This window comes from Lipotes vexillifer, unplaced genomic scaffold (assembly GCF_000442215.2).
Source record: "Lipotes vexillifer unplaced genomic scaffold, Lipotes_vexillifer_v1.1 scaffold1662, whole genome shotgun sequence".
Lineage (NCBI taxonomy): Eukaryota > Metazoa > Chordata > Mammalia > Artiodactyla > Lipotidae > Lipotes > Lipotes vexillifer.
The window spans coordinates 161846-177471 of NW_006795342.1; the positions used below are offsets into that span (position 1 = coordinate 161846).

Genomic DNA, 15626 nt, shown 5'->3' on the forward strand with positions numbered 1-15626 from the left:
CCCCCCCCCCCGCCCCCCATACCAGGCCAGGTGGAGGCTTCCGCTGGCCCTGGGAGTGCTGGGGCTCCAGATTGCAGGCTGGCGAGGCAGGGATCTGCTTGGGAGTGATGGGTTCCCTTGGGCTAGATTTGGTGGAATCATCCTCTTGGGGAGGCAAAAAGAGGGAAGAGAAATAGAGCCAACTGGGGGTTTGTGTCTTGGCTTGGTGGTTCCCAGGTAGGCAGAGTGGCACTGGGCGTATGACTTCCCTTCAGGCCCTCCGTATTCGGGGTTGGCATCTGAAGGCATGGCTGAGGTTCCTTCTCAGGCTTTGGTCTTTGACCTGGTGCTTCGGGGGAAATGCCCAAACATCCAACAGGTACGTGCTCTGGACAGTGAGCACCTGGCAGGTGACTGTGGTCCAGTCAGGCCTTTGGCTGCAGGGGACATAGTAGGGGCGAGGCCCTCCGTGGCCATGTCAGAAGTCACTGAGGGGGATGGCGAGAAGGCGAGAAGGCAAGAAGCGGTGAGGCCGCGTGCCCAAGCCCGGCCCGTGAGAGGCTGCCCGTGTGGGCCTGCGATGGCAGGGGGCTGCCGGCCACCCTGCTCCCCAGTGTCCACGCAGCCTCCTGTACTTGCACCCGCACCCTACAGCCCTCCCCATCCTCCAGTCCAGGCACTGAGATTAGAGACTGTCAAGTGTTGTCCTCAGGAGGCAGCTATGGCTTCTTTTGCACCAGACTCTGGTGGGAGACAGGGCAAGACGGAGCCTCAGGAGGGTGGCTGCGACTGGACCTCGGCTTTCCAGGACATCCCCAGGCCCCGCCCCGTCTCATCTTTTCCCTGCTTCTCCCTCCTCCTTATTCCTCTCTTCCCTCAAAGGCATCCTTTTCTCCTTTTCAGAAAATCTCTGATGGTCTGTCTGAGGCTAGGGTAGCTGGAGCCTGTAACTGGTGGGGTTCTCTCTTACACACACACATGCTCTCTCTCTCTTTCTCTCTGTCTCTCTCTTCCTGGAGGATGAGCAGGAATCAGGGCCAGTTCACTCCTGACACCAGGGGGAGCCTGTCTGGCCCCACTCAGGAGTCCTCCCGGCAGGGTGGCGGGGTCCTTCTCTGCAGTGGGAAGTGGAAGGTGTGGGGATGGATGGACGCCCACTTTGCGGGGCACAGGAGAGAAAGCAGTGTACTGGGACCCCGGGGGCAGCCTCCCTCTGGTCCTCAGTCGCCTCATCACAATGGGAAGTTGATCTAATGGAGCTTAGAGTCGGAGGGATCTAAGAGGTCACTTAGTCCAGGGATGACTCTCGGCAGGAATCCCTGCCCCCACTGTCCTGGGGGAGTGCCACACAGCTCCTGCTGGAACCTGTCCAGAAGTTGGGCATCTTACCTCCTGTGGTGGCCTGTTACCTAGTTGAAGTCTCATAGCTGTTAGAATCGACGCTCATTTATCCTCTCTTCTGTAATTATTTATTCCAGTGTCCCTCACAGAGCCCCCAGTCGACGGCACGGTTTTGACTGAATATCCTTGGAGCTAACCCGTCCCACAGCCGCTCTAACTACCACTCCCCAAGCCCTGTGCTAAGCACTAGTGCATTGCTTATCTCACATAAGCTTCACCACCACCTTCCTGGGGTCTGCATGCCTGTCCCCATTTTACATTGCAGGAGGCTGAGCTTGTGAGCTAACATGTCCCAGGTAGCCAGCTTGTAAGTGGCAGAGCAGACCTAAGCCCAGATGGGCTTGCTGCTTCCAGCCCACGTTCTCAGGCTCTGTGTGCCTTCCCCTGAGAAATACCTGCTCTCAGTTGGCCTGTCTGTAAAATGGGGATAATTCCACCTGCCCGTCATATTTATTACAAGGTCTAAGCAAGATGATGCAGAGAAGGCACTTAATTTTTACTTGCTGGCCCCCAGTTCTGGCTTGGTAAATGGTGGTCAATCGCTATTGTAATGGGCTCTGTTCCTTACCACTCCTTCCCCCAAACCCACCCCGTGTGTCCCCAGCCAGACCACTTTAACCTCTCTGGGCCTCCGCCCCCTTTCTCTGGAGCAGGAGTTACACCTGCTCCCGATGAGGGGATGCTTGGCCAGAGTGAGGTCAGTGGTGCAGAGGGGCTTTCCCTCCAGGCCGAGGAGCACTGACGTGGTGGCCTGGCATCAGGCGCTCCCCACCCCGAGTCCTGCCTCCACAAGTAATTAATTATGCTCACGACAGCTTGTGTAAGCAGATAATAACGAGAGCGTTATCTCCCTTTAGTCCGTGTTTTTCCTTGCCTGTCGTAAAGTAATTAAAATAATGAATGACTTGTAAAACAGGTAAGAGGGCTGGCAAGAGAGCGTTATCTGCCATATACCTCTTGTGCTCTGAATTACTGACGCATGGAAACCATTGTGACTGGAGAGGACTCCCTGACTCCGGGCCCTTTGCATGCCGATTCCCTCCTCCAGGGTCAGCCAGGTGGCTGGGGAGCCTGCACCCCCAGGATTGAGGAGCAGAGAGCTAGCTGGTCCTTCAGGCCCCCAGGCTGTGGCCCTGGACCAGCTCAGAAATGTCTCTGGGAGGCACTGCTCACAAGGAGCCGTAAGAGCCTCTGATTTGAGGGCCTTCTCTTTGCCCTGCTCTCTTCCCTGCCTGGGCGAAGGGAGAGGCCAGGATCGAGCTGAGGGTTACGATTCATGTTCCATTTCACATCAGGGCAGTCATGATCAAGTCGGGTCAGAACGATTACAAGCAGTGGTGCGCGAACTGGGCTTCCCAGAGCAGCAGCAGCAGCATTACCTGGGAACTTGGTAGAAACGGGGGTTTGCAAGTGGGGCCCAGCCCTCTTGTGTTTTCACAAGTCCTCCAGGTGGTTCTGACGCTGCTGAAGTTTGAGAACCGCCGCTAGAGTGTCTGCGCTTCCAGGAGAAAGAGGGAGGTGGTGAGACTGATTCATGAAACGTGTACCGTGTGCCGTTGGACACTTATCTAATCCGGCCAACACTTGTGGGGCAGGCAATATGGTCCCCATCTTACCAGGGAGGGGCAGGAGACCTGCATCTACACCTTCAGTTACTAAAGGGTGCCACGCATCAGGGTCTCTGTCTCTTCCAGTATACACCCACCTGTGCCGTCTCCACGTGGCTGAGACTCGGGGCCCTAACAGGTCATTGGGACTGGCCTTAGGTGGCTTGGGCAGCTGGCTCCACAGATGTCAGCAGGTCGCCCCCAAATATGCCCACCCTGTGCCCCTGCCCCAGGCCTCCTTTTGGACTGTTCCAGCGCTGGGGGGGCCCAGTACACGTGGAAATTAAACATGAGCGCCTGGTGTAACTGATGCTTCATCTGTTTGCCCAGCGTCCCTGGGTCGGGGTGGCTGGTGTGGGGAGAACCAGGCATCAGGAGCAGCTTCCTGCCTGCCTACAAGTCCCCAGGAGGATGACTCACTCAGTGCCTCCCAGCTCTCCTTTCCTCATTCTGGCCCACCCCGACTCACTGCAGATAAAGATTTTCACCTCTGTCTTTGGATTTTCCTCCTCACTCCAATTCACAGTGATCCCCAGGGTCAGTTTGTTTTGTTAATTCTAGCATTTTAAATGATGAACATAATTTTGCTGGCATCTTTTTAAACATCTGTGTCTGCAAAAATAATCTCAGTGGTTATTTGAGTAGGGGGCCCAGTTACATTTAAATTTTAGACAATGAATGTGTTTTTAATATAAGTATGTCCCATGCAATATTTGGGGCATACTTATACTGAAAAACTATTTGTTGCTTATTTGAGTTTCAAATTTTGCTGCGTCTCCTGTATTTTATTTGGCAACCCCTAAGCCCAGGCTCTATAGTGAGTGAGGGGCTGACATTCATAACCCTTTTTATTCCTTCTTTCATATTTATTGAGCCAACCATATACTAGGCTCTCTTTTAGGCACTCAGGATTCAGCAGTTGGGGGAGGCAGACTGTTAACGAAATAAGTAAGAGAATTATGGAGTGTGTTAGAAATCTTAAGTGCTTTGGAGAAAAACAAAGCAGAAAGGCAGTGCTGTCAGAAGACAGTTGGAGTTTTAAAAGGGTAGCCAGAGAAGAAGTATCGAAAAGGTGATACTTGAGCAGAGATTTGAGAGAGGTGAGGGCGTAAGCCGTGACCCTCCGTGGGAGAAGGGTATTTTAGGCAGAGGGCACAGTGCACGCAGAAGTGTACAGTTTAGGACCCCATGTGGGGCTCCGTTATCTGATGAAGTCAGCCTTGGTCCTCAAGCACATTTTTAGCTACAAAGGGGAATTTATTTCCTCCTGTAACTAGAAAGGTCTGGTGTGGATTTCAGGCACAGCTGGATCCAGGTGTTCAAATGATGACATCAGTATTCTGCCACTTCTCCTAGTTTCCTCTGTGGTGGCTTCATTCTTAGGGAAGGGTTACCTTTCTTATTCTTTCCAGCAAAAGTCCCAGGCTTGAGTCGTACTGGGTTGGCATGGGATCGCATAACCATCCTTGGCCCAATTGCTGTTGCCAGAGGAATGCACTGATCTGATGGACCAGTCTCCATTCCTGGAGGCAGGGTGGACCTTCAGTCCCTTTTGAACCACACAAACTGAGATGAGGAGGAGGTGGGGATTTCTTTTGAGGAAAGTAGGGTACGTCTGTGAGAAGGGTATGAAGGCCGGGCAGGTGGAGATTACAGAATGCTGACCTCACTTCCTGTCTAGCCACTCCGTGACCCTAGACAGGATGGTTTCCCTCCTGAGTTTTATGACTTTTTTCTTTAAAATAAGAAGAGAATAATTTTATTCTTCTTTCTTTCACAAAGATATTTTAAGAGGAAACAAAGGAAAGATCCTTTTTAAAAAGATTAAAAAAAAAACAATCAAAGCCATAATCTGTCCCTTCTTCCCAACCCCTGTACCTTCAAGCCAGTGCCCACCTCAGCGGGGGCCCGTCTAGCTTTGATTCTTTGGGGTAGGTTGTGTTTTTTAAATCCACTTGGTGGCTACGTCTCAACCCTTGTTCTCTCTGTTGCCAGGAGGCCCAGAAGATTAACAATGGCTCAAGCCAGGCGGACGGCACTCTCAAACCAGTGGACGAAAAAGAGGAGGCGGTGGCAGCCGAGGTCGGCTGGATGACCTCCGTGAAAGACTGGGCGGGGGTGATGATATCTGCCCAGACACTGACCGGCAGAGTCCTGGTGAGTCCCCAGCTCCCTCCTCACACGAGGAAGTCTGCTATCTGGTCCGTGATCTCTCTGTTTATGGGGATGTGATGTTTCGCTGCGTCTTCTCCAGGCCATTGGCTATTGGGAGGTGGGGGTGAAGGGCGAGTGCTTACGTGTGGTCATATGGTCATGGGGGGTCTTTGTGCACAGCTGAGCCAGCGATGTGTGGGGCATTTGCAGAGTGGGCCACTGTTTGGGGCAGAGAGGGTCTGTTGGAGCGGATGTAGAGCATTTCCTCTGCTAGCAGAAGAGGTGTGCACGTGCACACACACAGGGCACACACAGACACACACATGCACGCTTGACAGTCTTGGAGAGGAGAAAGGGTCAAAGAAACGTGTGCTCAGAATTCTGCAGAGGCTCCATAAATGCCGGAATCCAGGAAGTTCTGAGTGAGTGAGTGAGTGTGTGTGTGTGTGTGTGTCTGTGTGTGTGTGTGTGTGTGTGTGTGTGTGTGTGTGTGTGTCTGTGTTTGGTGGCCTTCTGAGAATGTTACTGTTGTCCTCTGGCCTCCAGAGTTTTCTAGTCTCCTGCCCTGTGTGATCAGGGTCCTGCTCCTGGTAGAAATCCTCAGTCATGCTGGTGGTGAAACTCGTGGGCAGTCCACCTGAGACTACTGGCCCCGTGCTTGGAGCGTTGCTCGCGTGACCTTACTTCTGAGGAGGCTGTCTCCTAGCCCCACCTGCAGCCCAGGCTCGTCCTGCCCCTCCTCTGTGCATTTCCCGCATTCTCTCTGATCTGCCTGTGTGGAGCTTGGCTTCACTGACGGGCCTCCTGAGCTCCTGCTTCTTGGCAAGGATTGTGGGTGGTACAAGCCTGTAGTGACCAACCATCCCTGTTTACCTGGGGGGCCTGGGGCATGGTTCTTTTGGTGCAAAGACTGGGAAAGTTGTGGGTGAACAGGCGTGAGTCGGTCACCCTGGTCAGGCCAGGCTCCTGCCGCAGGTGGGCTCCTTCCCTGGGTAGCCCTGTCCACCAGCTTTCTTGAGTCTGATCAGAGTCAAGAGTTTCCCTGAGAAGGATGTTGTGTTCCAAATAACTTGTCGTGATTCGGGAAGCTGTTCAGTATGGGCTGCCCTTCGTGGACCTGCTGCTGGGGCACGGTCACGAGTCATTTGGCTCAGAGGTAGAATGAGTGGGGGTGTCCAGATGGTTGCGGGGATCAGAGATCAGGCAGGGGAGCTGGAAGACAGGTGCCATGGCTCTTGATGTTTCATGGCAAAAACTCAGTGGAAGGTGACCACAGATGTTGGGAGATGGTGAAATTTCACCCATCAGAAGCCTCCTTGGGGGGAGCTCCACATTATGTTTGGGATAAATATCTCACAGACCGCTTGAGGGAAGGAGTAAGTCACTGAATGTCATGCTTGAGTCCCAAAGGTGGTGGCCAAAGAGCCTTCAAGGGCAACAGGGCTCTGTTAACTGAGGGACCAGTGGGAGCTGAGCCTTCTGAAGAATTTGGGTATGAAGCCCTGGCCGATGTTAACTGGTGGCAAAATAGAAAGCGGAGCAACTTAAAGCTGGGATTTTGGAAAGGAGGAGAGAGAAAGTGGTGAGGCCAGTTGCTGTGTGGAGGAAGACGGAGGGGGGACAGTCTGGGTCGGTGGGACCCACGAGAGACTGGGCAGCCCTGAGTGCCTCATGAGGAATTGAAGGTGGCTGGTCGTGGGCTGTGCTGTGTGACAACCACCCTCATCTCCCCTCCAGAGCCTTCTGTAAAGTCCCTGTTGCTTTTTCACACTTGTGTGTGAGTGGATTCTGTGTGGAAAACTTAAGGAGGTTGAATTCTGGGTCTGGGCATTCACATGGGATGAAAGAGAGGCAGTGCGTTCTCTGTGTACGGCGGTGATGGATGGGAAACAGCAGACAGTTCGGTTGTACACGTGTGCTGCCTGGTGCTTCCCTGTGGCCACCGAGGACCATTCTGATTATCTTCATCAACATCATCTAAGAGATACATCTAAGAGATACTGAACACCAACTCTGGGCCAGGTGCTTTTTCATCCCCGTGAAAAACAAGGCACGATTCTGATTCCGTTGCACCGTGGATGGAAGCTGTTGAAGGAATGTCTAGAGGAGAAATGCTATGAGTACACACGTTGCGTGTGCGTGTGTGGTGGGGAGGCTGAGTGTGGGGAAGAAGGGGGTCAAGAAAGCCTTCACGGGGCTTCATGGGGGGAAAGCCGTTGAGCTGAAACTTCCATTTCAAGATGAACCGAGCACATTTGATGATAGAGACGATATCAGAAATAAAAACATAGCCGAGCTTGAGAGCAAGGGACTACTCAGTGAGCCAGAAGCTGAGAAGAGCACCTAATAAAACAGAAGGCATTTGAGTTGAGCTTGGCAATGTGGGTTAGGATCCTGAAAGTCAAAGGAGAGGAAATGATTCCACAGTGGGGGAGCAGCAGGAAAAGAGCAAGTGCATGGTGTGCTGTGGGAACGAGGCCTGGGCTGCCAACACAGAGGCACCTGAGGGGCAGTGAGACTTGGAAAGTGGGCTGGAGACAGCTAGTCAGGTCTTTAAATGCCGAGCTAAAGACTTTGGACTGAATTTTGCAGGAAAAGGAGATTTTGAGGGAGGGGCATCATGATTGGTGATGGTGCCGAGAGAAGCGCAAATGGGCAAGTAGAGACTAAATTGGTGAGGCAGGAGCTCAGGGATGCTAGGACGGTTGGGACAGTGAGCTCCTGGGTCAGGACACAACAGGAGAGGATTGCTGCAGTGGACCCAGTGAGGCAAGGCCTGAGCTAGCACCACGCAGTGGAGGCAGGTAGGTGATGTGTGTGATATTTGGAAGTAGAAGCCACAGGCCATGTGCACCCAGCAGCCACCTGGATACTACTGCTGACAACGACTTTATTAAGAGCATCTTGGGAGCCAGGCACTGCGCTAAGCCCTATGCATTATAATCAGGTTGAAAGGCAAGGACCATGTTGTATTTGTTGCATATCTCCCATTTTGCTGTTGTGTTGTAGGGGTTCATGACTAGGAAGCCACAAAGCCAGTCTTATCAGTGAATTCACGTCCATTTTACAGTTGAGAAAACCGAGGCCTAGGAAGGGCAGTGAAGTGACAGAACCAGGCTCGTACCTGCAGGCCTCCGGACTCCCTGTCCGGTGCTCTTCCCGTGTCGTTACTTCCCGTTCGAAGATAATACCTTCTTTTTGAAGCCACTGTCAGCTCTTGCTGTGACTGTGACCTTTTGACATTGCTGTCTCTGAGCCCATTAGGTCCTGAGGCTGCGTGACCTGATCCTTTTAACATTTGTGTGGACAAGCACGGTGCACCCAGGCCTCCTTGCCTGGGACTGCCCATGAGGCTAGCTGCTCTCCGAGGGTCTCTTTGGAGAAAATGCTGCCTGGGCTGCTCTGGTGCACTCAGGATGGAGCAGTCCCACTGCCCAGAGAGCAGGCAGCTCAGAGTTCAGGCGGTACCTTCAGAACAGGCCTCTCCTTTAGAGAAGGCAGGTCCTTGCTCTGAGCAAGGAACAGATTTCATATTGCAGCCTCCATGCTCAAGGGAAAGTAGCTCTGCCTGTTCAGAACTCAAAGCTGTGTTTGTCCTGAACTGCCCCAGTGTTTATCCTTGCAACAGTGGGACTCGGGCGAGACTAGACACCAGCTGTGCAGTTTCCCTTTTCCATGTTTAATGTGTTTTCCTTGACGCACAGCTCAGGAGCTTGGGCCCTCCACATCTGGGCCCCTTTCTCACCTGTCTCATTGTCACAGGTGAGAGTTTCAGAACCAGGGCATGGTGGGTAAGGCCCCGCTGGGGAAGGATTCGCCAAGACAACCTCAGCGTATCAGTAGATTCACTGGTTGTCCAGGATCTCTCAGATGAGCACATCATTCATTCAGGAAGCACTTATTTCTCACCTGCACCGGGCGCTATTCCAGGCGCTGGGCATAGGACAGTGAGCACCTGAGATCCGGGGTGTGAATTATTTACGTTGATAAACTAGATAGAAAGTTGTAGAGCTCAGTGTAAACAGTGACAAATGTGAGTCACCATTTGCAGGTGCTTTTAATAGTTAACACTTGGAGCTTCATCATCAAAGTGAGAAACATTCCTTGACCAGTTCGCAGAATAGCCTGTGTTTGTCTTGTCTCTCTCCTCGGCACTCAGGCTTAGCTTTACAAAAACAGCAATACTGCATAGGGCCTTCTCTTGGAGCGATGGCTGAGGGATTCTGTATCAAAGTGCACCCCCAAACTGTCAAGGATTACTGCTTCCCTTATCTTTTTGTAAAAGTACAAATATTTATTATTTTCTGATTCTAAAGTTGGTGTGTGCTGAATTCAAAATTTGGGATACCAAATTTTGATCAGTCTGATCATTTGATATACCAAATGATGGTCAGTTCCACTTTGGGATTTGGAGTTGGTCCACAGTGAGGGACATTTCAGTGTTGCAGTAAATGCCGTTGAGATGCCTCCCAGCTGTTTGGGTGTTGCTGGGGACTTTGTTCACTACATCTCAGGTTATCTGCTTATGCACAGACGTGGGTAGGTTCTTTGTGCCAGGATTGCTGTGGTCGTCCTGGTGAACCTCCAGTGAACAGTCTAAACTGGGAAAGGGATCCTGGCCCTTTTTCTGTAGTGGCTGCTGGGAGCCAAGTTTGTGGCCCATTGAAAATGCACAGCATCTCAGGGTTTGCCTTCTGTGTATTCACAGCCTCCCGGCTTCGTCTTCAAGTGTATTCTCTCATTTCCCTTTTGCCTCCTATTTGAACTTTACACGTGTGTGGTTATATGCTCCATAGAGCTTTGTGAGCTGAATGGAATCTTTCTAAGAGTAAGGCAGTACAGGCAGACCTCGGAGATACTGCAGGCTCGGTTCCAGACCACTGCAATAAAGCGAGTATCGCAATAGAGCAAGTCATACGAATTTCTTGGTTTCCTGGTACATATGAAAATTATGTTTACACTATACTGGAGTCTGTTAACTGTGCAGTAGCATTATGTTTTAAAAAAAACACTGTACATACCTTAATTAAAAAATGCTTTATTACTAAAAAATGCTAATCATCATCTGAGCCCTGAGCGAGTCATTTACTAACAATCAAAAGATCATTGATCACAGGTCATCATAAGAAATGGTGAAAACGTTTGAAATATTGCGAGAATTACCAAAATGTGACGCAAAGGCATGAAGTGAGCAAATGCTGTTGGAAAAACGGCACCTACAGACTTGCTTGAGGTGGGGTTGCCACAAGCCTTCAATTTATAAAAACAAACAAACAAAACCAAAAAACACAGTATCTGCGAAGTGCAGTAAAGCGAGTTATGCCTGGATATATAAATAAAAAGGGCAAGAAGCATACAGTGGGCTTTTGTATTGTTTGGTTCTACTTTATAGAATCATAGGCCAAAATTAATATTAGAGATAGTCTAGTTCAGGGTTAAGTTTTTCTGTAATGGGCCAGATAGTAAGTATTTTAGGCTTTGCAGGCCATAGAGACTCTGTCACAACTATTTCACTCTGCCATTGTAGTTTAAAAGCAGCGCAGACAGTAAACATGGGTGTGAGTGTGTTCCAATAAAACTTTATTTATAAAAACAGGCGATGGGCCAGATTTGTTTCATGGGCCATAGTTTACGATTCTTGGTCTAGTTCAACTTCTTATTTTATAAACTAAGAAAGTGAGAGGCAGAAATTGAAAGAATTTTTAGGAAGTGATTTCCTAAGACCATATAGTATAAGAGTGACACTACCAGTGAACCCATTTATAATGGGGAAATTTATGGACATACAGATACATACAGATAAATATAGGCACACACACGCTCATACCATCTCCATTAGCCCCTTGTTTCTGAATATTCTTATTAATTTCCACATTAACCTCAGAGTGACTGTCTCCTTAAAAAAAAAACTGTATTGTGGACAAGCATGACCTCACCTCCAAGTGTGAGCAAAGTCTGTAAATGGCTGGGCTGTGTAGCTGCTCAGCCCCTGTACAGATGCAGTCTTTTGTGCTCACTTTAAGACTGGTCTTGCCAATATAGCTGTCAGCTCCTTGAGCAAAGATAGAGCCTTTAGAATGACTCTTTTTTGCTTATTTTCCTCATATTCCCATGCTACTACATTTAAATATCGCTCCAGGAAACATACACATCTAATCCATGAACTGAAAATATATGCTACTTGCTTTACTGTCTGGGGGATGATTTGTTGAAATAAGGAGGAAGAAAAATGCCAGTCTTTCCCTTTATCTTCCTAAGCAATATTGCATGTGTGGCATTTTATATGAACATAGTGTGCATAGCCTGGACCATTCTATCCTTATCTCCTAGGGTCCCAAAGAAAATATGTAACAAGTACGCCTTTCAAAGAGAAATAATCCTATTCGATTAATAGAGTTAAACAGTTATGTTCACTCCTGTGCTGTTTGCACCTGAAATTGGACAAGTTGAACAAATTGGAGGGCACATGGGCACAGCTTAATCACATAGGTGACATCATTGACTTTGTTTCTCTCTTTAGGTGCCTCCTGGTGCTGGTGACAGTTCTCATTAGCATCCTCTACTTTTTGTTTTCAGTGGTGCCTGGTTGCAAATTCACACATACCTCACATTTCCATCTCACGCTCTCGTCCTCACCTCTGCTCCCTTCCCTTTCCCCCTCCCTTTTTTTTTTTTTTTTTTTTTTTTTTTTTTTTTTTTAGGCAAATCTACATAAAATGTCTATATCCCCTGCATATGATGATGCCTTTTTTTTTTTTTTTTTTTTTTTTTTTTACATTTTAGGCAAATCTACATAAAATGTCTATATCCCCTGCATATGATGATGCCCTATGTAGCAGAAAGATCATAGGTTGCATGGGCCTGTATTTTTACTAACAGGTAGATCCTGCTTTATGTGCAGTTGGGAATAAATTGAGATCTTGTTTGGGTTTATTTTAACTCTCCTAAGTGAGGCTTCTTTTAAAGGAACCGAGTGGTAATTCACCCCCTCCCAGGACTTAATAATGGCTCTTTATTTTATCCTGTGCATAAATAGAGTTTATATTTGGGGTATGAATCAGTAAATCAAAGAAGGTATGCTTTATTTATATTATTAAACATGAAAGTTTGTCTTTGATGAAAGGCACACTAGATTGCACTAGTTCTGTTACCTGGGACCCAGCATCATGGGGTGAGAAAACGAGTCGGAGAAGTCACTTGAATTCAGCCGGAACCCATGGTAGGTAGTGAGCTGCCTGTCACTGGAGATGGTCAAAGAGAGGCAGGATCTCATTTGGTGGCGCTGTTGCTGACGGTTGGTCAGACTTCATCCTCATGGCTTTAGTTAGGTTATACAGAAAACTAAGATGTCAGAGATGCTCCAGAATAAAAATGCTTACCTGGAAGTTGAACAGACTTGGTTTCTCATCCCCGTTTTGAGGTTGTCCAGTGTGTATCTGCGTGTGAGTCTCGAAGAAGTCCTGCAGTAAGAAAGCAGAAAGACTTTGGCCCAGCATTGCCCACTCCTGTTTGACCACGGAACCCTTTCCCCATGAAACATCTGTGGGCATCACAAAGGACACCCTTTGGGAAACATTTAACCAGCCCAGGGATTGTCAAACTGTAACCCATGGGCCAAATCTGGCTCACTGCCTCTATTATACAGCTCACAAGCTCAGGATGGCTTTTACATTTTTAAATGTTTTTTTAAAATCTAAAGCATGTTCTCTGACATGTGAAAATTATGTGAAATCAAATTTCAGTGTTCACAAACACAGTTTTATTGGGCCGCAGCCATGCTCTCATTTACATATCGTCTGTGGCTGCTTTTGCAGTGCACTACAGCAGCAGAATTGAGTAGTATCCACAGAGTCCAAAATATGCCACCCGAAAATAGTCACTGTTTGGTCCTGAAACAGAATGCATTTGCCAACTCCCAATCCGGATCTTCACGTTCCCCTTCCGCTCTGTGACTGGCCAATGTAAATGGCCAACAGGACTTGTTCCCATGATTCAAGGCAGTGGATAAAATGTACCATCTAACCCCTTCTTACGGAGACCCTCTATATTTACTCCCACCAGCTCAACTAAATGATACGGTAGAGCTGGGGACACAGAGGCCAGAGCCAGGTGGCCCCCCCGAATTCCACAGCTGGCTCAGCATAGGAATTTCCCCTTCCCAAGGTCAGTGGAATGTGTCTGGGAATTCTCTAGCAGGGTCACTTTCTGTCTCCCCCTCCACCTGCCTGCGTCCCCTGCAGTCAGTGTCCCCCCAGGCCCCGCCCGGTAGCCCAGCGTCTAGTCCCTGCCATGGAAGACCCCCCTGATCCAGACCTGCAGGCCAGGTGCCTCAGCCATGCCAGCTGCCGGACTGTGCTTCCGGTCTGCAGGCCATATGCTGTGTGTGCCAGCCTCTCCAGCATATCCTGTAAAGAGCAGCTGTTAATTTTACTAGCTGGTGGGTTGGCTCCTCTGGCCTCCCGCCGTGAGAATGAAGGAGAGTTTCAGAAGTCAATCCTCGCAGAGTTCTGGAGAGAGGAAGAACCTCCTGGCACAGGAGCAGCCTGCTTCGTCCCGGCTGTTCATCCCTGGCTCGCACGGCCTTTGGTGGCAAGTGTTGGGCTGGCCAGAAAGTTCGTTCGGGTTTTTCCATAACACCTTCCGGACAAACCCGAACGAACTTTTTGGTCAACCCCCTCCTTAGGCTGCTGCTGCTTCTCTCCTCTGGGGATTTTGCTGGGAGTGGTTGTCTGTTTTGTTCTTCTGTGTCATCCGTGTGTTTCCTTATCCATCTGTGGCCACTCATCCATCCATCCATCCATCCATCCATCCATCCATCCATCCATCCAATCCACATAACTTCATTGGTGTTCCCTGGCGCACAGAACTGAATGTAGCACCCAGTCAGTGGATGCCCGGTAAGTAAGGCAGGACCCTCAGGGCTTTCCCTTGTCTCTGTTCACTCTGTTTCAGCTTCTCTGTCTGGGCTGGGAGATAAGAGTCCTGCACATGGCTGATCCAGCATCATCTGAATTGTGGCTTTTACTCTCTTTTGCTCTCCATCTGGCCTGGTGTCTTATTTGATTGGAACCAACAAGAAGGATAGATGGAGCACTTAGCATCCCCAAGTCGCCAGCTCCTGCTTTTCCTCTCTCCCTGGGACGTGCATCCTTGGGAAGGGACGCCTTGGCCCGTGGAGGGCTGCTGTGTGTGGTATGGCAGGGCAGTTAGGAACCCGGCTTCTGCAGTCATTCTGCTGGGTCTCAGCTCTACCACTCTGTAGGGCTTTTCCTCTGGGCTAGTTGCTTTATTTTGGTGCCTCAGTTTTCTCATCTGTTCAATGAGCATAATAATAGTCCCTGCCTCTTGACGTTGTTAGGAGGACTTGAGTCATCGACATATATAAACTGTTCAGAATAGTGCCTGTTACGTGGTTAGTGCTTAATAAACATTTGCTATTATTATTTTTGTTGTTATTGAGTGAGCCTAGTCACCATGTCATGGAGGAAACGTGTGGTATGGAGACACACCAGGGGTAGGGAGTGGAGGATAAACCCTTTCCTGTGACAGGGATGGAGCAGCCCTTAGACCTCACCAAACCTCAGATGTCGTCTCAGAGTGCTGAGCTACCTCTGGGCGTGGCCATCTAAAAGGGGTCTGAGTATCCCAGGATCCAGGTTTGGGTCCAGCCAGCTGATGATGTTTGGGCCATGCACACAATTCAGGCTCTGCCGTTTCTGAAGCTGGCTCCTACCATTGTCCAGTCAGCCAGGAAATTCTCACTTCATATAGCTGTCCTGAGCTGGCGGGGCCGGAGGGCTGGCTGGGCTTTCCCTGGGAGCTGTACATTGTAGGCACGTGTGTCACAGGAAACACCCTGGCAGTATGACAGATGAATCTTGTGGAAAGAGGGTCAAGTGTGGTTCCCGTATCCAGTCATCCCTGGATGTGGGGTGAGACTGACAAACACAGGGCTGTTTTCAGAGGGCACGTCAACACCCTCTGATGTGGGGAGATGTCTTTAATGTCCATTTTGGCAGGCAGCAACCACAAATCCGTTGGAAGGGTGCAAGGAAGTGTGTTAAGTCACCAGACGATAAGGACCCAGGTTCTACTGCACGTGCCAGGCATCTCCTCTGAGCCATTCATCCATTTCTTCAGACATTCCTGGAGCACCTGCGAGGTGTCAGACGCTGTTCAAGTCACTGGACACACATTGGTTCTTCTAGCGAAATCTGTAAAGTGAAATCATCCCGGGTGTTGAAAGTGAAAATGTTATGTTGCATTTTGCTACAGTGCTTCTGGGTGGCAAGGTTTTTGAAGTAGTTTGGTGATAAATCAGAGTCTGTGGTCTCTCCATCCAGCCTTGGACAGGCCTGGGGCCAGGTCTTCTAATCCTGATCATATATCCTGTGTCTTCCTGCTACTGGACACAAGGGACCCGAGTTTAACATTATATGACGAATGTTAAACTCCCTCCCTCCCTCCCTCCCTCCCTCCCTCCCT

At 49.6% G+C, this 15626-nt stretch overlaps 1 protein-coding gene across 1 annotated transcript in view; it reads left to right on the plus strand.

Moving 5' to 3' along the window:
* The first annotated feature begins 454 nt into the window (after positions 1–454).
* Positions 455–15626, plus strand: part of LOC103072349 (calcium-activated potassium channel subunit alpha-1) — a 545963-nt gene continuing 530791 nt past the window's right edge. The window contains exons 1-2 of the mRNA XM_007467587.1: positions 455–505; positions 4983–5144. Coding sequence (XP_007467649.1) covers positions 455–505; positions 4983–5144 — 213 coding nt within the window. The remainder of the gene's footprint in view (positions 506–4982; positions 5145–15626) is intronic.